The sequence below is a fragment of the Phyllostomus discolor genome, chromosome 15 (assembly GCF_004126475.2).
Source record: "Phyllostomus discolor isolate MPI-MPIP mPhyDis1 chromosome 15, mPhyDis1.pri.v3, whole genome shotgun sequence".
NCBI lineage: Eukaryota > Metazoa > Chordata > Mammalia > Chiroptera > Phyllostomidae > Phyllostomus > Phyllostomus discolor.
The window spans coordinates 10,467,647-10,492,762 of record NC_040917.2 but is presented as its reverse complement, the minus strand read 5'-3'; the positions used below and the strand labels follow the sequence as shown (position 1 = coordinate 10,492,762).

Here is a 25,116-nt window from a genome sequence, read left to right as displayed (position 1 = left end):
ATTCCAAGCCCACCAAGGCCCGTGTTTGGGGTTAGAATATGGGACTCAAAGTCACACCGACCCCGGTGTGACTTCTAGATCAGCCGGTAAGTTGTGGCAGATTTTAATAACTTTGATAATCATTTTTATTTAATAACGTTTCTTGATCATTAAAGCAGGGTAGTAATTTTTCAGGAAGAGTAAATAAGGTACAGGCATATCTTGTTTTACTGGGTTTTGCTTTGCTGCATGTCACCAACACTGTGTTTGTCACAGATCGAAGGCTTGCAGCGACCCCACATCAAGCAGTCTGTCGGCACCACCTTCCAGCAGGCTCAGAGGAGAGTTAGCATTTTTAAATTTATCAATAAAATAGTTTTAGTTGCAGCATGCACACTGTTTTTCAGACATAATACAATTGCAATAATACAATAGACTAGAGCACAGAGCAGGTATAAGTTTTATATGCACTGGGAAACCAAAAGGATTACGACTTGCTTTTCTGTAATTCTGACTATATTGCGGTGGTCGGGAACTGAACCCACAATATCTCCAAGATGTGCCTACCTAAACCAGTGGATGCCTAGTAATAATCTTCCTGTCTTTCCTCTCCTCTTCACATTACGATGACTATAAAAAAGAAGTGGTATGTGTTACTTTTGCATGTAAAAAAGTTTTTCACTGTAGGAGTAACAAGTATCTTTTTTTTAAAATACATTGAAACCCTTTTTGTTTTATTTATTTTTATATTTAGAGGGAAGGGAGGGAGAAAGAGAGAGAGAGAGAGAGAGAGAGAAACATCGATGTGCGGTTGCTGAGGGTCATGGCCTGCAACCCAGGCATGTACCCTGACTGGGAATTGAACCTGCGACACTAGTAACAAGTACCTTAATTCTACTGTAGACAGAATCCAGATCCAGAACAGGGTTTGCACCCTCCTCCAAGGCTGCCTCCTTACAACAACACAAAGACATTAAAGGCCAAGAAATAGCACAATAGACCTTTACCAAATCAAGGAATAAGTCTAAACTATATTGACTGAATATCTTTTCTGTTTTCAGTACCTATTTATTTTGTGTGTGTTGTGGTTTTCATAGGCCTAAAAGAACTCCCAAAGCTTACAGTAGAAGCAGAGGGTAAAAGTTTCTTAGTCCTTTTTTTCTTTTTTTTTGTTTTTGAGAGACACAGCAGTAAATGAAATTGCTGTAAGGGTGACAACAGTGTCATCTGTAAATTTAGGAAGAAACCACCAAAATCCAAAAGATAAAGCGACTTTTGAAGAGCCTGCAATGTTCTTCTACAGAATACCATTTGTACGCCATACACGTGGGTAACTATGCGTATCTTGATGTTTGAGGTTCAACAGCAAGAGAATGTTCTGAGACTGGATATACTGACAACAGTTTGAGGAGGAGGAGACAAGAAAGAAAACAAGATGGTGAAACAAAGCCATTTCCTACTGGCTCTAGACGGGAGGAAAGAGTAATGTGGCTTTCAGAAGACACAGGGGGGTTAAGTACAGCACAGGAAAAGCAGTCAGTAATATGTATTGTAACAGTTATGTGTGGTGCCACGTGGGTACTAGAAATACTGGGGAGACCACTTTGTAAAGTATGTGATTGACTAACCACTATGCTGTACCCCTGAAACTAGTACAAAGCAATACTGAATGTAAAGTGTCCTTGAAGAATAAAATATAAGAAAAATTTAAAAAGAGGGTAAAGTTAAAAAGTAGTTTGTACTGACTAGTCCAGAGAATATCAATAACTCATGTGAACAGAAATTAAATATAAAATTGAAGAAATAATGAACCTTTTTCTTTAAATTTTATTTTAATTGTTGTTACAGTACAATTTTCTATTGTTTACTCCCATCCCAACCCACCCACCCCTCCCCTCCTCCCTCCCATTTCCACCCCCTCCCCTAGTTTTTGTCCATGTGTCCTTTACACTTGTTCCTGTAAACCCTTCCTCTTTTCCCCTGAAATTCCCCTGAAATTCCCTCTCCTCTCCCCTCTGGTCACTGTCAGCCTGTCCTCTATTTCAGTGTCTTTGGTTATATTTTGCTTGTTTCTTTGTTTTGTTGTTTAGGTTCCTGTTAAAGGTGAGATCTTATGGTATTTGTCTCTCACTGCCTGGCTTATTTCGCTTAGCATGATGCTTTTCAGTTGCATCCATGCTGTTGCAAAGGGTAGGAGCTCCTTCTTTCTTTCTGCTGCATAGAATTCCATTGTGTAAATGTATCATAGGTTTTTTTAATAGATTTTATTTATTTATTTATTTATTTATTTATTTATGTATCTATTTATTTTAGAGAGGGAAGGGAGAGAGAGAGATAGAGAGAAACATCAATGTGTAGTTGCTGGGGGTCACAGCCTGCAACCCAGGCATGTACCCTGGCTGGGAATCGAACCTGCGACACTTTGGTTCACAGCCCGCACTCAATCCACTGAGCTATGCCAGCCAGGGCCAAATGTATCATAGTTTTTCGATCCATTCATTTACTGATGGGCATCTAGAAATAATGAACCTGGAAGAAGCTAGTCAATCAATTCCTGCACCCCAGAGGCAAAGGGAGTCTTAGACATTAATCCGAATATTGCAACTACTAGAGGGATGGTTCCCCTGTTCCCCCAAAATCTTAGGAGCTAGAGATCTGAAATTTGAGGCAGAGGAAGCCTGTGGTTGAAACCATATAATAAAAAGGACACTGAAACTTTTTGGAGGCCGCCACTGCTTATTTGGTTAATTTTTGTTTTCATCTACATATTTATTTTAGGGTTAGGGCAGAAGATCACCTTTCAGGCTCAGTTCTGCCAGCGACTGTTGGCACGGACAGTCCCAGGCCCCTCAACAAGCAACTGGTTAAAAATAGTGATTTCACCATTCCGTTCCAGCACTTTGGCATGTAGCACGTCTTCCCCAACGGCATGAACACTTCCTCCCCAAATCTCTGTCGCCACAAATATTTGCTGGCGGTTGCTGTCCTACTAAGTTACTATTTTGACCCAATGATGAGTGTCTGCCGTCACTTGTCTGGCTCCAGGCTCATTTGCGATGTGAAGTATTTTGGCTGAACTGGCTCCAAACAGCCGTGAGTAAGCAGAGGCACGGAAGGGACGCCCTTTCTGATCTCCAGCTTTCAAGAGGGAATACCACATCTTCCCAGGTAATTGGAGACAGAGTCGCCTCTGAGTAGTATCAGATGGAAGGCAACTGCGAACCCTTTCATCTGCTTGTCTAGGCTCTAAATCTTCTTGCTATTTATCTTTTTTATTTAAAGTGTTAACTAGTTTTTGTTTATAATTATCTATGAATGTGCATCTCAGTTGCTTTTAAGTGCAGCCAGTATGAGTTATTTTTTAGACATACGCAGTGCCTTTCTTCTGAGTCATGTGAAGTTGTCATTTCACTGCAGATATATTGCTTTGGTTTTGAGATTTTTGACACACTGCTTCTTTGACAATAAGCTTGAAGTCCAGTAAATGTCGGTACTTTATACATGGCCAGACAGAGAGTGAATATCAGGATTTCTTTCTTTAGATAGCAAATGAGTAAAATAAAATTAAATTAAAAAGACCCTAAGTCTCAGAGCAGTCTTTTGTTGATGCTGCAAATGTCCTCAGAACAATAAAACAAATGCTGTAGAGGAAGAAAGCCAAGATCTGCAAGTATAACATTGCAACTTACTCTTTGCAAATAATTCACGACCAAGGGTTAGTTACTTCAACCTTGTGTATAAGATCATATACCATCTGTGTCCTTGGAAATATAGGTATATATAAACATAAAACATGGGTGCTTGCTATAAAAAAAACCTCAAGAAACACACACAACAATGTCAGCAATGCTTCCCTCAAAAATTTGATGTATGTGCCTTCTGCCTAAACGTAAAATACAAGAAAGCCTTGTGCTATTATCACCTAGTGTGATGTACATATTGAAGTGGCCCGCAGTAACATTCCTTCTTAAATCATCACTGTAAACTCAAAGTGCAGAAGACGTGGGAAAACACGATGTGTATGCATGAGTTTTACATTCTGTAGGCATCAAGTAAAAGTGATTTTCAAATGGAAAATTATTTACTCCACCTAATTTTTTATATCAGTCATACCCCAAACCTATTCACTTTGCCACCTACAGGTTAAGAAAATCTCTCATGGACTTTCACTACTGCAGCATAAAAACAAAGACATATTTAGGTCGATTGCTTTCTTTTTTCTTTACCAAGTAACAACTTCCTTACTGAAGAAGATACACCAAGCACACCTTCTTGCTAATTCCATGCTGAACTTCAATTAAGATGAAACAAAAGTCTCTATGTCCCTTTAACTAGAAATATGCAAGTACATGTTTTAAGACCAAGCTTTCAATATTAAGTGTGATACCAATTAATTCTCTACTGTAGATTCAAATGATCCAAACACGAAACTGTTTGAAATACAAATCTGAAAACCAGAAAATCTTTTCCCAGGTGCTTTCTTGTCCTAACTTACTTGCCAAAACAATGCTTGAATTATAGCAGGTAAGCTAGGGCATTCCAATCCTAGAAACGAAAACTACATAATTTAATGTGATAATATTTCAACCAAACATTGAGTTTCCATATGTTTTGGAACTCTGTTAAGGGCCTACAGATAGATAAATACTACATAGTCTTCCCTCCAAGACAACATTAAGACTGAGGAGGGAGATGTGGAAATAATCATTAGAGAGATACAGTAAGTCTTCACTCGATGTAATCAACTTTAAGTCAAGCAACATATAATGAAACCAATGTTACCATTCGGCGTCTGACATAAACAAACGTTCATTCATAAGGCCTATCATTGGCACTCTAACAAAATGATATTGAATGAAATTACATTATTCAAGGCCCTGTTGTATTTTAATGGGAATGTTAATATAAATATTTATATTGCTATTCTAATCATTCACATTTAATAACCCACAATAATAAAACTCTATAAAAAAGGCACTACAATTATTCCTATTTTACAAGGAGAAAATTAGCCATTAAATAACTTGCCCAAGGTTCCAAAAATACTAAGGGAATGAGAGAGGATTCAAACTCATGCAATCCAGCTCCAAAGCCATACTTCCAAATGTGTGGTAAGCACACTTGAGAGAAACATTTACCTAATGGGAGAGAAGTTAGTAAGAAAAGGACAGAGGAATCTATTGAGCTGGGACTAAAATAGTGAACAAGTCTTAATCAATTGAAAAAAGAACTAGAGACTTAAGAGGCCATTTAAATAACAAACAGCAGGAAAACTGGTGCAGGGGCAAAAGGGCACCGCAGCCCAGGATGTCAAGAAGGAAAAATGTAAGGAAGCCCAGGCGGAGAATATAACGGGAAATAGTCGGCCCAAGAGCTGTCTGTGCACAGGGGTGGGTCTGGCTCATCACGGTGTGACTTTCTAACAAGCAAAGCAGAGGAGGCTGAACCGCATTCCCTCCAAACCAATGGAAAGAGATTTCCCCTTTAGACTTTATGAACAAAAACCAAACTTCCCTCCTGCTGTAATCAACCAGAAACTGGATGAAATATATGAAACAACAGTTTTCACATACTGGGCAATGAGCAGCGCAGGACCCTGATCTGTGAAAGAAGGTGCACAAATGGGTTGAGTCCTACGGACTTCCTGAATCTCTGGCTGAAGGCACCTTCCCAACCAAGGGCCCTACCTAGGAGGGAAACCCCAATCAGCCAACTCGTCCTACTGAGCTGAAGAAGAAAGAGGAGTTCAAGGACACTGAGGGGGCTGAGTGTGGGACGCACAGTTCCAGAGAGAAAACAGCTTTGGAGGTCGCTGACCTTTTGCTGAATATTAGCCAGCCCATATATAGCATGAAACTCTGTAAGTCAAAGTCAAGAACGACCGTGGAACTATGAACTGAACAACTCCCCAAGTTCGTACAGGGCCAAGAGCAATCTGAAGTCTGAAGAGCCAGTGGGGAGAGCTGTTGTGGGCCACCGAGGAAAGGATAATTATTGGACACCCCAGTGCGGGGAGGGTAAGAGCCATTTTGGCAGGACCTGGATTGGTATAAAGGGAACTCCAGATTAGTCCCAGAAAAGTTCAAAACACATCTTAAAGTATCCAATGGAATCGCAAGTAATTCAAAGTGTCTGCCCACACAAAGCCAAATATTCTTTATGAGTCTACATAAAATCCACAACTGAACAACATAACAATCAGAGAGCCTCGCATTTAATGGAAAATCGACCAACCGGGTATCAGGAAAATGTAATCCATTACTAGAAGATGAATAAGTCAATAAAAGCAGACCCAGGAATGACAAGAGATGAACCAGCAAATAAGACCATTGAAACTAAAGCAGCTCTTATAGAACCATGCTTAAGTATTTTTAAAAAATGAACATAATGAAGAGGAAAATGTACGTCTTAGTCTGCTCAGGACGCTGTAACAAAATACCATATATGGTTTGGCTTAAGTAACAAAGGCTCATTTCTCACGGCTCTGGAGGCTGCCAGTCTCAGGTCAGGGCGCCAGCGGGGTCGGGAATCTGGGGCGGACCTTCTTCCGCACTGGCGGATGGCCAACTTCTGGTTGTATTGTCACACCGTGTAGAGTGGAGAGAGAGGCAAGCTCCCGTGTCTCCTTACAGAAGAACACTAATCCCATCATGAGGGATCCATCCAATGACCTCATTAACATCCCAAAGGCCTTACCTCTTCCTATCATCACATTGAGGGGCAGGGTTTCAACATAGAAATTTGGGGGGGGCACAAACATGCAGTTTATGACCATGGAAGATATAAAAACTAAGAACCCACTGGACCTTGTAGAGATAAAAAAATATAGTATCTGACCCGAAAATGTACTTGAATTGCAAATAAAAATTGGCATGATTATAAAAATAACATAAGGAAAGACATTTTAGAAACTAAGAACAATGAATGAACTTGAAGATAACAACAGGATCTATTCTGACTGAAGAATACAGAGGAAAAGACCAAAACAATTAATCAAAGCTTAATGACCTTGAACAATAGTAAATGATCCAGTATATGTATAGTTGGAGTATTAGAAAAAAATGAGTTAAGGCAGAAAAATAAATGAAGGAAAAATGGCCAAAAGTTCTCCAAATCTGACAAAAACTACAAACTCCCAAGTCTAAGAGATCAGGTAATTTCAAACAAGATAAATACACATGCACATTATAATCAAAATATTAAAAACCAGCAATAAACAAGAAATTTTAAAAACCGCCAAAGAGATGTGAGAGGAACACACTTTATAACAAGGAGCACACAGAAAAATTAACAAAGATTTTGTGCTAGACAGAACAATGCCCTTCCAAAGACATTCATGTCCTAATTCTCAGAATCTGTGAATATGTTGCATGGTAAAAAAAATTAAGGCCACATATTGAGTTAATGTTGCCAATCAGCTGACCTTGAAATGAGCTCATCATACATTATCTATATTGGCCCAAAGAAATCACAGGATTCTTGTAAGTGAAAGAGGGAGGCAAGAAAGTCAGTATCAAAATAATAGAATATGAGACCCTATCAGTCATTGCTGACCTTGAAGCTGTGAGGAGGCCCTAAGTCAGGGACTTTGAAAAACCTCTAGAATCTGGGAAAGGCCAGGAAATGGATCTGCCCCGAGTCTGCAGAAGAAGTGAAACGAGGTGACACCATGATTTTAGCCGTTTGTCCCAGCTAAAACATCTTATTACTAAAGCTTTCAAAACTACATCAAAAGAAGTGGAATTTTTCCCATAAAAGTTAGTTTATATTGACTTTTCCTTGAATATAGAATAAAATTCTTCAAATTTTATACATATTTTGTATTTGTATCATATTTTTATATAAGATATAAGTTATTTCTCATGGAGGGAATAAAAGAAATATTGGAGGAAAAATACTTGCTACTACTCAACTTCCCCCATCCCATAGCAGACATCAATAATTACTCTTCAAAATTCAAGAATCCAACTGAATCCTAATAATCATGCTCCAACAAGGCTCCAAGAAGCCACTCTCCACCTAGCAGTTCTGGCACAAGATGGGACCATTTGCCACCAGGCCAGGTGACCCCTCTCCTAGGTCAAGGTGCTTTCTGAATATCTGACTTAGGACAGACGGTTTATAAGTAAATAAGCAAGTAAGTTTTGGTGCATTTTTACGATGGAATACTACAAAGTCATTAAGAAGAAGCATCAAGATACACAATTATCTTGGAACCATTGTCACTGAAAACATCCAACAGAGGCCTCTATTTTCATCCATACTAAGAGGTAGACATCAAAAAGCTTCACAACAAAGTGCATGAAGGTACTGGATAAAAGAAAACTTAATGCATGACCGAGCTGGCTAGAAAATAAAGGAAATTCTCTGAAGCAGTAAAAACAAACAGGAACAAGACTCCAGAAGGAGTCAGCAGCGCTGCCTTGGGGGCATCCTAAAACTGTCCTTTGAAAAGCCATACGGGAAAATCTGAACAGGCCTAGGATCCCCCCGGGTGCCCAGAGAGACACTCCCTCAATGAAGAGAAAACTGAAAAGCCCCATGCCACTAGGAGAGGCACTGAGGAGACGTGTCCTCCTCATCTGCGGCCCTGGACGAAAGGGGACCCCTTCTCCCGTGGGAACCCATCACCCCCGGTGGGCGATGGCGCTGCACGGAGGGAGCCCCAGTCTGCAGTCAGCGACCCTAGAACACAAGGCAAGAAGCGATTTGAAAATAGTTCTTGGTTGGCAGTGCCCTCTGATGTCGCGCCAAGACAAATAATAGAAATAGCAATAGAAAAACATAAAACAGTCTGAGAGAAATCTAGTTTAGAAACAAAACAAAGATGGGAGCGCGGCAGGGCTGCCAAGGCGGTGCAGGAAGGTAAGGAAGGGCCCCAGGCAGCCAGACTGCTGAAAGGAATTTACTCGCAACCCAGGGTTTTATAATTAGCAAATCTATCTCCCCAAAACAAGCCTGATGTATATTTTCACACAGAAGGAAAAAAAAAAAAAAGAGAGATTTTCAATCCAGAGTTTCACACCAAGCAACTTTTAAGGAATGTACTTCAGAAAGAAAAAAAAAAATCATCGCAGAAGGACCGCATAAGATAAAGGTATGGTGAGTAAAGAAAATGGTATTGGTTATAAAAAAAACAAAGCACGATAATTTTAAAACACTGGCAAAGAATGGTATAGGGTATAAACAGGTGAGGTTAGAGTTAAAGTCTTCTAAAGACTTCTCGTGCTTTAAACCTTATATTGTGAAAAAATTGTGTTAGGATATCAAAGACATATGTTAAAAGAATAAAGACATGGAACATAATTTTAAAAATAGTACGGGGGGAAACTGAATAAGAAGAATATCTAAAAATCAATCTGTGGTAATTTGTTTACAAAAACGGCTAAAATAATTCTTTACATTCTTCCAGTCATGCTCGTTTGCAATAAAACATCCCCACGCTGCCTGTCTACGTTATCCTGAAGGTACCAGTCAGTGCAATGCAGCCAGAGAAAGAAATAGAAGGAAAAAAAATCCTAAGAAATAAAACATTCAGTATCTGCACTGATGCCCAAAAAGAAAACTTCTTAAAAATCCACTAATTACTACTATATTAATAAGAGAGCTCAGCAAGTTTCTAGGATGTAACAGATTTATACAATGGTTATTTGAATTTTATACATCTTCAAAGAGTAATAGCAAATGTAATTCACAAAATGTATTAGGGTAAGAAATACGGTCTTTAGGGGTATTACTATAAAAATTATCTGAGGACCTTAATAAAAACTTGTAAGATTATTTAGACAGACATTAAAGGAAGCATGAATAAATTGTCAGTTTCTATCATAAAAATGTCAGTTATTCCGAAGCTGATCCACAGACGCTATGTAACTGTGTCCAACTTCTAGTAATATTTTTTGGTATGACTTGATAACTTGATTTCAAAATGAGAATATAGAAGAATTAATTAGACACAGAAAAATAAATTACCAAGAAGAGGCATAACTCTACTAAAGGAGGCAAGAATTTAATCTCACCACATTTCAAAACTTACTAGGAGGCTACATGAAATAAGAAAGTGTGACAGGTTTTGTTCTGAGAATAAATAATAGAAATAGGCTGAAGCAAAAGTAAAGGAAAAACCATACTTACATATATTAAAAATTTATAAATGATAGAAATGGCATGGCATTTTAGAATAGAAAGGATGGCATATCCATTACATGGTACTAAACATCTAAAACAACACTTATGTAAAAAAATAAATTTTTGCCCTGGCTGGTGTAGCTCAGTGGATTGAGCTTGGGCTGCAAACCAAAGTGTCGCAGGTTCGATTCTCAGTCAGGGTACATGCCTGGGTTGCAGGCCATGGCCCCCAGCAACCGCACATTGATGTTTCTCTCTCTCTCTTTCTCCCTCCCTTCCCTCTCTAAAAATAAATAAATAAAATCTTTAAAAAATAATAAATAAATTTCATTTTTGCAGACTATATATAAAAATCTAATATTTACATATATAAAATCAGAGATATTGAAGAATTAAATGTAAAAACAAAACCAAGACATGTTTATAGGAAAACATAGGGCAGTGTCTTTACAAACTTATAGTAGGAAAGGATTTCCTAAATAAGGCAAAAGTTATTACCATCAAGAAAAAGGTTGATAAAATTTGTTACACAGAAATACAGAACTTCTGTTTATCAATTGTCAATGTAATAAAAATGAAAAGATAAGGTCCAAAGTGGGAAAAGTGTTTGTAATAATTTAACTGTGTTTTAGCCCTGGCTGGCGTAGCTCAGTGAATTGAGCGCAGACTGCGAACCAAAGCATCGTGGGGTTCGATTCCCAGTCAGGGCACATGCTTGGGTTGTGGGCCACGGCCCCCAGTAACTGCACATTGATGTTTCTCTCTCTCTCTCTTTCTCCCTCCCTTCCCTCTCTAAAAATAAATAAATAAAATCTTTAAAAAATCATAGTGACATTAATTAAATCAGATTTTAAAAAATAATAATTTAACTATGTTTTAATACCCTGAATATATAAAAATTCCTAATTTTTCAGTAACTAGAAGACAAATTAATGAGTCAAAAGACTCAACAGGTACTTCACAGAAGAGGAAATAACTATAAACATATGAAAATACACGTTTCCATAAATAATCAGAAAAATGCAGATTAAAACCATAATAGAATACTATTGTTTTCTTTATGCTCACAGTTTATTAGGGTTTGGGGGGAATACTATTTTACATAACAGATATGGTCAATCTAAGAACCAAATGCTGTCAAGAATTTGACACACTGAAATTCTATTGGTATAAGTGTAGATTGCAACAAATCACTATTAAACAATTTGTCTTTCCCGCGAGGCAAAAGGTTCATAAACCCTATGACCCATCAAATCTTTGTTCTCCCGGGTTTGTACTATAAAAGAAGAACAGGCATGTACACTAGGAGTATTTTTCCTTTTAGCTAAACAAAAGGGGAAAATAGGAGAAATAAATTGCAGTGTGGTAAGTACCTACAATGAAGTCAATATTAACAAAATACAGGCATATGCATAAACATGAAAGAATCTCAAGAACAATGTTCGGTGGGGATAAAAGCAAGTCACAGAAGAGTTCAGTTACAATTCCTCTTATATGAAGTTCATAAACTTGCAAAACTAATAAAATGTTTACAATTTATATTTTTGGCAAAACTATAGAGAAAGTATAAAGATCAGAGAGGAAATAGATAAAGTAGAAATTCAAAAAACAAAAAAAATAGATCAATGGAACTAAGAGCTGGTATTTTGAAAAGATAACAAAATTGACAAACCTTTAGCCAAACTCATCAAGAAGAAAAGGGAGCCCAAATAACTAAAATGAAAGAAGAGAGGTTAGAACCAACACTATGGAAATACAAAGAATCATTAAAGAATTCCATGAATAACTATAACAACAAATGTTGTTATGAACAATATAACAACAAATTTGACAACCTAAAAGAAACAGATAAATTCCTAGAAGCCTATAACCTTCCAACTCTGAACCAGGAAGAAATAGAAATTACTAGCAAGGAAGTTAAAGCAGTAATAAAAAAACTCCCAACAAATAAAACTCTAGGACCAGACAGTTTAACAAGTGAATTCTACCAAACATTTAAAAAACTAATACCTAGAGTTCTTAAACTATTTCAAAAAAATCAAAGAGAAGGAAATGCTTCTGAACTAACTCTATGAAGACAGTATTTACCCTGATACCAAGATCAGAAAAAAAACAGTACAAGAAAATAAAATTAAATGCTAATATCCTTAATGAACACTGATGTAAAATTTCTCAACAAAATATTAGCAAACCAGAAAAATGCATTAAATGATCAAATGAGATTTATTCCAGGGATGCATGGACAGTTCAACATCCATAAATCTATCACATTAACAACAACAAAAAAGGACAAAAATCATATCATCATCTTAATAGATACAGAAAATGCATTTGACAAAATTCAACATCATTTTACAATATGTTAAAACCACTGAACAAAGCGGGTATGGAAGAAACATACCTCAAAGAAAAAGAAAGTCTATATATCACAAACCCATGGCTAATATCATGCTTAATGGTGAAAAGTTGAAAGCTTTTCCTCTCAGATAAGAAACAAGACAAGGATGCCTACTTCGACCACTTCTATTCAAGATAGTTTTGGAAGTCCTACCAATCAGAAAAGAAAAAGAAATAAAAGGCATCAAACCAGAAAGAAGGAGGTAAACTCTCTTTATTTGCAAATGACAGATACTATGTATAGTAAACCCCAAAGACTCCACCAAACATCTACTAGAACTAATAAATGAAGTCAGTAAAGTTGAAGGATGTAAAATTAATATTCAGAAATATATTGTATTTCTATATACCAATAATGAATGATCAGACGAAGGAATTAAGAAATCACTTTAAAATTGCATCAAAAGCACAAAATATCTAGTAATGAATTTAGCCAAGGAAGTAAAAGATCTGTACTCTGAAAACTATGACAATAAAGAAAGAAACTGAAGAAGATACAAATAAGTGGAAGGTTATAAAATGTTCATGATTTGAAAGGATTTAATATTGTTAAAATATTCAGACTACCTGAAGCAATATACAGATTCAATACAACCCCTATTAAAAGACCAGTGGCATTCTTCTCAGAGCTAAAACCACAAATCCTAAAATTTGTATGGAACCACAACAGACCCTGCAATATAGCAAAGGGATTTTAAGAAAGAATAAACTAGGAGTTATCACATGCCCAAATTTCAAACTCTATTACAAAGCTACAATAATCAAAACAGTATCTTGCTGGCATAAAAACATATCTAGAGCAATGGAACAGAATAGAGAGCCCAGAAATAAACCCACGCCTATATGGCCAATCAATTTATAACAAAGGAGGCTAGAGTATACAATGGGGTAAAAACAGTCTCTTCAATAAGTAGTGATGGCAAAACTGCACAGATACAAAAAAACATGAAACTAGACCACTTTCTTATACCATATACAAGAATAAACTCAAAATGAATTAAAGACTTCAATGTAAGACCCCAAACTACAACATTTCCAGAAGTAAACATATGCAGTAAACCCTTTGACATCACTCTTAGTAATATTTTTTGGATGTCTCCTTGGGCAAGAGAGACAAAAGAAAAATAAGCAAATGGGACTATATAAACCTTAAAATATTTTTCTTCAAGTTTTACAATAAAGCAAACCACTAGCAAAACAAAAAGACAACCTACTGAACGGAAACAGATATTCACAAATAATATACCTGACAAAGGGTTAACATCCAAAATATTTAAGGTACTCATACAACTTAGTATGAAGAAAACAAATGGTCCAATTAACAAAATGGGCAGAGGACCTGAAAACAGATTTCTCCAGAAGACATACAGATGTTCAACAAGCGTATGAAAAGATGCTCCGCATCACCAATCATCAGAGAAATGCAAATCCAAACCACAATGGGAAGTCACCTCACACCCGTCAGAATGACAGTCATCAATAAATCAATAAATAACTGCTGGTGGGGGCGTGACGGAAAGGGAGCCCTCCTACGCCATTGGTAGGATTGTAAATTGGTGCAGCCACCATGGAAATCAGTGTGGAAGTTCCTCAAGAAATTCAAAATAGAGCTGCTATGCAGCCCAGAAATTTCAGTTTGGGTGTTTATTGGAAGAAAGCAAAACACTAATTGGAAAAGCTATCTGCACCCCTATATTTATTGCAGCATTATTTACAACAGCCAGGATAATGAAACCACCTAGGTGTCCATCAGTAGACAAATGGATAAAAAGAATGTGAATATAGAATTGGAATGTTTATATTTGTATTTGTATTTGTAGTTATAGTTATAGTAGTTATAGTTTGTTCCGCGGTAAAAAAAAAAAAGGAATGAAATCTTGCCATCTGTGACAACATGGGTTGAGTGAAATAAATCAAAGACAAAAACCACGTGACTTCACTTATATATAGAACCTAAAACAGAACAAAACAAATAAATAAACAAAACAGAAAGCGAGCCACAGGTATCGAGCACAAGCTGATGGTTGCCAAAGGGGCGATGGTGGGGTCAAGGAAAGGATAAAATAATTTCTTCAAAAGATAGCATAAAGTGATAAATGGGCAATTCGGGTCAGCAGTCACGCCTGGGGAGAACGCGGGCATGCGAAGGAGGAAGGAGAGGCAGAAGAGCTGGGCATGCCGATCAGGTTCTACTCCGTGAGCAGAGTGTGTGTGGCTGTTCACTTCATTACAATTCTTTAGCTCTCATTTAGGTTAGAATATCTATACACATACGTAACCGTATTGATTTTATATATAACACAGATATGCCTTTCGAGTGTACAGTTCACCCTCATTATTCATGGGATCTGCGCTTCTGAATTGGCCTACTTACTAAAATGCATTTGAACTCCAAAACCAATACTCACAGCGCTTTTGCAGTTGTCGTGAACATGTGCCGACAGTGGAACATCTGAGTCGCCTGACAAGCACTCTGCCCGCTGAAGCTAGCAAGACCAGGCTCTCACTTCCTGTTTCCGCTCTCCTGTTGTAAATAAGCGTCCCTTTCAGGGTCTATGGTGACCCATGTTTTAGCACCTTTGTGCTTTCTGTGTGTGTAATTTGTTTCTAAAATGGCTGCGGTGCTGCCCAATGCTCGGAAGAACACGGCTCTGAGTGCTTGATGGAGAAAACACACGTTAGGTGAACTCCATCCAGGTGTGGGTTATAGCACTGCTGGCTGTGCGTTCAAAGTTAACGAATCAACAATGCAGACCAAATAAGGTATCTTCAAATATGGACATGCATACAAGGCAATATACTGATCGAATGATGAAAATGAGATGAAAATGTGACCAGAGACTTGAAGAAACCTAACCCTGTATTTGCTCCTGGGAGCAATGTCGCTAATTCAATGTTTGTGGCAAGTTTATAGAACACAGTTACAGTGAACAGTGAGAATATAAAGAATAACAAAATGTATTTATTTTTGTGTCATACATAAAATGACTATAAAACATGCAAACTTATATGTTCTGTACATATACATGTATATGTTGTATACATATAAAATAACTTTATACTATTTTATATTTCACCAAATAGTTGATATGTTGCATACATATAAAATATAAAACACATAAATGTAAAATATTTCATAATAAAAATGAAACAGGCAAAAACAATACATAGAGGCCATATTCACCAGCAAAATATATGAAAACACAAATTTGTATGTGCATATTAATATGCTCATATTTGGAAAGATAGAAATGAAATATAAATGGAGTTAAAATAGAGAAGAGTAATGCCAATAGACTTACATCCCATTATACACCTGAATTTTATAACAGAGGTATTATTCAAATATTATTTCTTTCACTCATTCACTAAAAAATAAAGAGGCCAAAGCTTCTTTCTTAGATGACCACATGGGAGAATTCCATTCATGCCTCTGTGAAATGAGGACTTATTTGAGGTCTGTGAGTACTGACTGGGTGCTGAGGATCCAGTGTGGAATGTACAGTGTGAGGTGTCAGTGGGGACATCCGAGCAGAAATATGCGGGAGGCAGCTGGCAGTGCTCATGTGTAATTGACTCCGATCACCCCTCAGGGGTCTTGGACCATTTCTCATCAGCCCTTGCAGAAGGAATGAACACAGCAGTGGGAAGTGTAACTCTCCAACAGAAGTGGTGATATAGAAGGGGTGATCACTTCAAACACATGCTTCTTGAATGTGTTTAAATGGTCCATGAAAGATTACTTAGGAGTGACAGGAAGGGTGTGGTGGAATCCGAAATGGAATCACCACGTATCAGTATGTCTGTCCGGTGCGTGGTGTCAGCATGTGTATTGCAAAAATACAATAGTCTCCCCGTTTTCTTGTTCTGATATCAGTGACGTGAGTTTCATCGACGACCTTACATGGGTTTCATCTTCATTATAGTGTCAACCACGTGACATCACACACTGCCTTATTCACCACCTCTTGGAGTCCCTAACTATGTTTTAACAATTTTAAAAATAAACTGTAGCTGCCACCTCTTATAAAAGGTCTTGGTTCCAGCATGACTTTGCCGTCTATCACGTGATTTTAGTCAAGTACTGAGCCCTCCGAGCCTCTGCTTCCTTGTGGTAAAGCAGGGCAACCGTGGCTGCTCAGAGCCCTAAGGACTCATGAAATCACCATCCTGTGGAGTACAGATGGGCTTTGGCTAACTCTTCATTAGTGCCTGATACTGTCACTGTTGCTATTGTGCTGATACCAAGGAAATGGCTGTTTGTTTAAAAGACAATTATGTTCCTCTTTCAATGTTAAATGGTCCATGAAAGATTACTTTGAAAAGTCAAGTTTATTTTATCTTTTATCATCCCTAAAAGAAGTTCTCACAATATTTTCAGAAAAGAAGAAATAAAGCACCAGATATGCTCCCTCTGAACGTGGATCACGGCTTACAAAGCTGCATGGGTACCGTTTCCAAGAGAAGATGCTCCCAGCAGACTTCTTCATCTTTGCTACAGTCGATACCCCTGCTTCCCGTGTCTCTTCATGCTCACGTGCAGAATTACCAATACTAAAGGTTGTTTATTTAAGAGAGGTCTCAACATCTTTTTAATTGTATGCATGTGATTACATATTTATGCATTTTATCTTGGTTCTATTTCTCTAGTTCAGCTACAATTTACCATATTTCATCCAAGGAAGAAATGTTTAAAAAAAGAGGGGTTGCCCTGGCTGGTGTAGCTCAGTGGATTGAGCGCAGGCTGTGAACCAAAGCATCACAGGTTCGATTCCCAGTCAGGGCACATGCCTGGGTTGCAGGCCATGGCCCCCAGCAACCGCACATTAATGTTTCTCTCTCTCTTTCTCCCTCCCTTCCCTCTCTAAAAATAAATAAATACAATCTTCAAAAAACTTTAAAAAAAAAGAAAAAAAGAGGGGCTAAAGTTACTTACAGGCAGTGAGGCTAATGATATCTTATTAGGCATATCTGATGTATAAAATCACAATAGTGACTATTAACTAGTATGAATGAAGCTACCTTTACCTTTCTCAAAAATTTGCCATTCAACCAAAAAAAAAAGGTTAAGCAGAAGTTTTAAAACATACACTTATCAAAATACATCCTCTGAGTAAAAAGGCTGTGAAGGCTGACAGAGAACCAGCTCCTATTTCTGCACCGGCAACCTCAGTGTGCGCAGGCGCTCACACAGAGGCAGCCTGCTGCATCTGAGGTCCTTGAAAGCGCAGCGGGATGGTTTTCCTATGGACACTCTGTCCACAGTGCAACTTGGATTCAGAGGGAAAGGGGCAGAGGAGGAGGGAGTGTGCCAAGTTTCGAGAGAAATGTTAGCAAAGCACGATGTTCCCTAGTGGTCTCCTTTGTCTCATCTTCCTCACCTCCTTTCATCAGCAACTTCAGAAAAAGAAGCACAGAGAAAATCTAACAAAAACTACAAATAAATAATCCCCATCTAGAGATAACCAGTTAGGTTTCTTCATAACACATGCACACAACTAAAATCATCATATACGCGGGCACAAGTAGAGACAGCTAAACCACAGTGACTTTGATTACACAGTGAAACACGTGTGCATCGGATATCGGATACAGTTGTCCCACAACACCTTCTAAACTTGTGGCAGAGTGGTGTCCTTCCACTTCCTTGCTTTTCTTCAATATTAAAAGCTCACAAAATTGATTTTTGCCCATGCCAAACCCTCAGAATGTTCCACCCATAAACAGGTACCGCTAGAATGACTCCCTCCTCTCTGAAACTCTCCCTGACTCTGGCTGTCATTACGCCAACAGCCTCTCTTAGTTTTTTCTGACGTATCTAAATACGTCCCCTGTGGGGCTTCTGTGTCCATCATGGAAGTGTTCCCCCGCTCCAGAATTCCACCCCGGGGCTACCTTTCTTCTCTTCCTAGGTGACCACATCCACACAATAATGATGTCTCTTATATGATGTCTAATCCCACATCTAGAAATTCCATCTGAGTTTCAAAATATAACTTTGCTCTTCATTCAAAAAATGAGCTAAGGCATAAAAGAAATCTCAATGCCTTGTTTCCAAAATATAGATGCACAATATTATATAATAAACCAGACATCATATGAACAACTATATGGGTGTCACACATCAACATTTCAGATATGAAATCCAGCAAATTGTTTGATTTTTTAAATGAGATATAGAATTAAGGGCTCTTTCCTTCCCACAAACAAAAAAAAATCCATTTTTTTTACCTACATCGTTTCCTAAAATTACACGTTCTTGATCCTAAAACCACACTGAATGGAAAAAGCAAGGCTCATTTTTATTCACCGTTAAGAGTGGAGTGAGTTTACAGGGCCCTCTAATGTGTTACTACAGGAATTTGAGTTCAGTCAAAGGACTATTTGGGAACCAGTGAATGTATTTGCCACTAGAAGTCATGAGGGCCTGAAAATTTGGAAATGACAAGCGCTTTGATTTATTGATCTATTTCATATTGCGTTTCATGTTTCATGTTCCGTTTCAATCTTCGTGATTATATTCAATGATGGAATAGTGTTTCCCCACCTAAAACAAAGAGCTGTACTTAAGGTTTAATTAAATGCCAGCACGTCTCATTCATTTCAAACATCAGTAATGACACTTGAACAACCTGGAAAGCCACAGCCTGAGAGGGGACAGAGTGGCACTCAGCCTCGGTCTCAGGCCGTGCCAGGCTCCACAGGAGTTCCCGAGCGGCGAGAACTGTCGCCAAGCACTGCCTGACACAAGTCTGATCTGAGCTACAGAAGAGATGGGACATTCCAAAAGCGAAATGTTCTGAGTAGTGAATGCGTGGAAAAAATAAGTTTCAATGATTTCAAATAGCCAGATTTTAATAGAATTTTTTCTCTTTACACAAGCTGTTTCTTTAATATCTTCTGAGGTTTTTCATATCTGCTTAACTCAAAGGAAGATAGGAAAAGCCAATGAGATAATATTGGTAAAGGTTTTTTTAAATTTTATTTTTGCCCATCACCATTTATTCCCCTCCCCCAAGGCTCCTTGGGAAAAAATGGTGTTAAGTATTGACCCTGGCTGGCGTAGCTCAGTGGATTGAGCGCGGGCTGCGAACCAAAGTATCCCAGGTTCAATTCCCAGCCAGGGTACATGCCAGGGTTGCAGGCCACGGCCCCCAGCAACTGCACATTCATGTTTCTCTCTCTCTCTCTCTTTCTCCCTCCTTTCCCTCTCTTAAAGTAAATAAATAAATAGATCTTTAAAAAAAGTATTGAGAGGAATGTATACATCCTTTACAAAGCAGCATATAACGTTTTGAAGATCTGAAAAACATCAATGTAGTTCGTTTCAGGACCAGATTGAACTGAGGTCATAAGCAGAGCTAAAACCTAGAAGAATATTTCAGAGCCATTTTCACCAATATCTACTATATTTACTGTCATTAGAGAGAAATGGTAATAATGAATATTATTCACAAAATAGCATGTTTAGCAAATTGCTAGTCTCTCACAACGGTATGACTCATGATTAAACATACTTTATTTTTCTAGGATGTCCATCCCTTTTAAACCAATGTGTATGTTTGTCTTGAAATGCCTTCTCCCCCTCTGCTGACACGGGAGGGAAAGGAGAAATGTCGCCGCAGGATTTACCTTGAACAATAAACCGCTCCATGTTTTCTTTGAAGGGCTGGATGTGCTCCATCGAGGATACCTGGTACACCTTCCCGGCTTCCACCTCGCAGGCTGCAATCAGAGAGACACTGTTTACAACGCTGCGACGGAGCAGTAAAACAACGTTGAAACCTCACTCGCTAATGTCAGCGTGTCTTGTTCCCCACAGTAATTGACCTGTGTTCTACATATACACTGGAAGCATCCAAATACTGACATGAGAAGCCCACAATCAAGGTTTCAATCGAGAGGATGGTAAATCCTTAAGAATCAGTGACTCCAGTTCATTCACTTCCAAAGCGTGTCCACTTAACCTCTGAGCCTCAGTCTCATCTGGAGAGTGGGTGTGACGCCGGCATTGCCTCTCAGGGTTGTTATGAGGATCCAATCAGTTAATAGATGGAAAGTGTTCAAAGAGTGCCTGGCACACAGTTGTTATTTCTTGTCACCACCACCATCATCATCACCACCACCACCATCATCATCTGACTTCTAATACAAGTTTATCCCCAGTGAAAGTCCACATTTCTGAAAAAGAACCAAGAACTGTGGTGCTAATGTTAGGAGAGCAACCAATAAATACGGAGCCTCGTTCCTTTCCACCTATTATTTAACTTCATGTTTAGAACAAGTCAGTCAAGGGGACATTATGAGCTCGTCGCGGCTGCAGAAATGAAGGCTCAGAGAGGGCGCCCCTTCGCTCCCGGGGCCACAGACACCAAGCAGCAGGCTCACAGGCGAGAGCCCAAGCCGACTCTCAAGGGCACACTCTTCCCAGGCTGTGCCATCGTCAGTGCCTTGGTAGCCTAGAGAGCTCCCCGGGGTTAGTTTAAAAAATATTTCTAAGGACATGTCTGATGAATTTTCGACCACTATGGTGATAGTGAGCAACCTCAGCCTGAAGAAAAATAACTCAACATTGAGCAGCATGTATCTGAAGGACACAGCCTAGGACAGGTGCACACGTGTCTGACTCAGGGAAACGTTCCCTCCGCAATTCTTAAGGCAAAGCTGCCGGTTCCTCAAGGGAACTTTGTCACTGCACTCTTTCAAATATGTTCTGTATCTTGTAAAACCCTATTTCCCTGTTCTTTCTCCTCCGGGTCATTAGCTTTTCTAAGCGTGAGAAGACGGGAGGGCTGGATTTTGTTCACACACTCCCCCCATCAAACGGAAAACCCAGTTCGGTGCGGGAACATGTAAAACCAGGCACGCATGCCTAGGGCTCTCCCCACCCATCTTCCCTGCACTCCCCCTCTCCTGAGCAGTCTCTCACTTGCTGGTGACTGTCCAGGCCACATCCCTAGCCCAGGGATTTCATAGCTTCAGAGTCATCTGTTAAACTTCTGCAGATCCCAAGCACTCAGCCCTTTCAAGACAGAACTCATCGCTGCCTTCTGTAGACTTGCTACTGCCACGATTCTATGCTTCATCTGTTGGTGGTACCATCATCCAACCTAAATAACTCAAACCAAACCAGGGGCGTTATTTTTGTCTCCCTCTCTTCCTCCCAACATCCTGTGGGTTTCACCTCCTAAATGCTTCTTAAGCAGACCTAGCCTCTCCATCCCTGCTCTATTCTGATACAAATGTCCTCACTGCTTTTACCGGGGCTACCGTTACAACCTCTTAACTGGGCTTCCTGTCTCGCATCCTCCACCGACCCTTGCTCCTTCTCGTAGCTTGACATGCTGCCCAGAGGAGATCAGAGCCATTGTGTAAAACTGCCCAATGACCTCTGCCCGCATGCCACATCCTGAATAGGGCAACAATTTCAAAGCCTTCATAGGGAGTACAGCACTTCCCACAATCTAGGGCTCACCAAGCTTTCAAACCGTCTGCCTCTACTGACAGTTTTCACAGACTCAGTGCCCGGGGGGTCATCGCCACCCCCTTGTTCATGCTGGCTCCACTCCCGAAGTGCTTCTCTCCTTCCTCCCACCCTTTAACTCACCAATTCCCACTAGCACTCACGCCTGACCTCAGTCACAACTGCCCCTAAAAAGTATTCCCCCTTGTTGCCATTCCCTGCCACCTGTCTCCCGGAAGGATTGGCTGTCCCTCCTTCATGGTCCCACAGCATCGTGAGCACACAGACTTAAAGATACCACTTATTTTTATGCGCCAAGGCCTCTCCATGGCTACTTTACATGTGTTCGCCCAGACACTGCTCCACAGACCCTTTGAAGGACATGAGTTACACTGCTCTTGCTTTACATCAGAGGAAACTGAAGTACAAAGAGACTGGCCGAGTGACACAGCACGTAAGTGGATGAGATGGGGTTCAGTAACAACGACCACACTGTATTAAAGTCATGTGTAATTGTGTCTTCTGCCCCTCTAGGCCGAGCAGTTTAGGGAGAGGCAGTCTAATTCCCATTTGCATTCCTACTGCCTGAATTTTTGTTGTCGGGTAGGTTAGTGGCTGGATAAATAGCCAGTGAAGTAGAAATCACATTCCAGGTTTTGGAATCTAACAGATACGGTTTAAATTCCAGTTTGCTCTCCCACTGAATGACCCTCATGATTTGGGGTACATGATCAAACCTCTTGGGATCTTTGTTTTCTTATCTAACAGGTTTAATAAAATCTTCAATATTAGTGTGACGATCAGCTAAACTAGGTGGAAAATCCTTGTAACCAAACTTGGATATATATATATATATATATATATATATATATATATATATGTAGGGGCATAAAAATAATAACTATTGATGCTATAGTTTGCATGAAACCAGGTATAGTCTAGCTTGGAGAAGACAGAGATGACATCACAGAGCTGCTTTCAAAGAGCTGAAGCGTGGTCCCAGAGACAAGAGGGTGTGGACCTCACTCCATGTTGATTCCAAGGAAGGCGGAGCCTAAACCCGCAGAAGTTAGAGGAAGAGATTTCCGTTCTAAGTACAGGGAATGGCTAATGTTGGGGGAATGCTCACAGTGGAGTAACCAGCCTCGTGAGGTGGTGAGCACTTCCTCACCAGGACTACTCAGAAAACGGGGCGCTACTTGTCAGAAACATGGCGAAGAGAGGGACTGATGAGAAGACACTAGCAGTCAGCTTTCTTTGGCACATGTCACAATGACAGCCCAATGTAGCTGGAAATACCGCGTTTATTGATGTCTATTGATGTATTGTGAAGATATACCTAATAATACTCTAATTTGGGGAGTATTTTTAATTTTATTTATTTATTTTTAGGGAGGGAAGGGAGGGAGGGAGAGAGAGAGAGAGAGAGAGAGAGAAAGGAGAGAAACATCAATGTGCAGTTGCTGGGGGTTATGGCCTGCAACCCAGGCATGTACCCTGGCTGGGAATCGAACCTGGGACACTTTGGTTCCCAGCCCGCGCTCAATCCACTGAGCTACGCCAGCCAGGGGGGAGTTTTCTAAAAGCATATAAATTAGTATATAAAGGGGGACAAGTACATCAATTAAAGGAGATAGGGTAGATTTCTTACCCCTTCTATCACTTTAGTGAGTTCCTTCTGGCAAAATCACAGGAAGAGGTATTCCCAAAGGTCTCTGAGCAGTTTCTAACTGCTCTCCAATCTATTCCTGTACGAGATAGACATTGACTGACCCCCTACTGCATTCAAGGTCCTATTCTAGACCCTGTGACAACTGCCAGGAACAGAGCTGCTGTGAAAAAAACCCCTGCCCTCAGGGAGCTTGCCTTATTCCACATAGTTTTTCATTATTTTTCAATCCCAATGAGAAAAGGAAAATACCAGTAGCCCAGTGTCTAGTAGCTTAGGCCAGCATGGGGAAGGGGGCAGAATTCCCTCTCCAACCTGGTCTGACTTTCAAGAGCCTTAAAAGCCTGAGACGAGACAGATTAATATGTTGACAATTAGTGACAATTTAATTTGCCACTTTTCATTAGAAAATGGAAGTAAAAATTGTCCTTCCCTTCATGATGCTATACCACACTTGGAGGTCTATGAAGCTGTAAGAACACCCCACCACTAGACACATACAAAAGTTAATCCAATGGATCCGGTGCCTCAAAGGGTAACTTTGCTGGTTAGGGAAGCAGGGTTGGACTGCAGATTAACCATGACAAAGTCTTTCAGAATGGGCCACCATTTTTCCAGGTCTTCATTTTTACTTAGTAACTTTTAAACAAAAAAATGTACAGCAGATAAAAAAAAAAGTTAGGATAAAATATTTTAATAAGGAAAAATAATATTTTTAATTAAATTTCACTTAATTTTATAAATGTCCCTGGCCCATTCACATAAACTGTATTAAATTTCATTTAATTTTATAAATGTCCCTGGCCCATTCACATAAACTGTATTCTTAATGCAAATGCAAGCAAAAACTATTCTTTTCTATTTCTTCTATCTTTTTCCTTTTCCATATAGATTTTCCTGTACTCACGGTGAACCAAGCAGAATTTTAGATCCAAAAAAACTCTCAGGTCATTTACTGGCAACACTGCCTTATTTCCATCCTCCTTCCAGAAGGCCGCACAACGTGCTTGTCATGTATCTGATTGTTTCTAGTGATGGACACTCATACCTCTCCCAGGCAGTTTTTTCCTTACTAAGCTGCTCTAATTATTATAATTTTCAACTGTATAACTAGCAGGTCTCTCTCTCTCCCCCCACTCTCTTTCTCTCTCCCCCCCACCCCTCTCCCTCTATCTCCCTCCCTCTCTCTCCCTCTCTCCCTCTCTCCCCCTCCCTCTCTCTCTCTCTCTCCCCCCCTCGCTCTCTCTCTCCAGTGTACCCTTGTGGAATGACATAACTGGAGTTTGCTTTCAAAATATTTCAGAAAGATGCACATAATTACTTGTATAACTAAAAAGTAAAAAAAAAAAAATAAGTCCACCACAGATAGTTTGGATCTTTAGTGAGTCACCTAATTCCACTCTCTTTGAGGGCAGATAAAAACACTCATCTTTATTTACTCACTCCACTTTTTTTTTTTTGCTAGTACTTAAAACATTTC

General features: G+C 39.4%; 1 protein-coding gene across 1 annotated transcript in view; it reads right to left on the bottom strand.

Moving 5' to 3' along the window:
* The window catches only part of FMN2 (formin 2), a 272,338-nt gene that overhangs the window by 66,201 nt on the left and 181,021 nt on the right, over window positions 1-25,116 (bottom strand). The window contains 1 exon segment of the mRNA XM_036016163.1: window positions 20,137-20,229. Within this exon segment, the coding sequence (XP_035872056.1) occupies window positions 20,137-20,229 (93 nt within the window).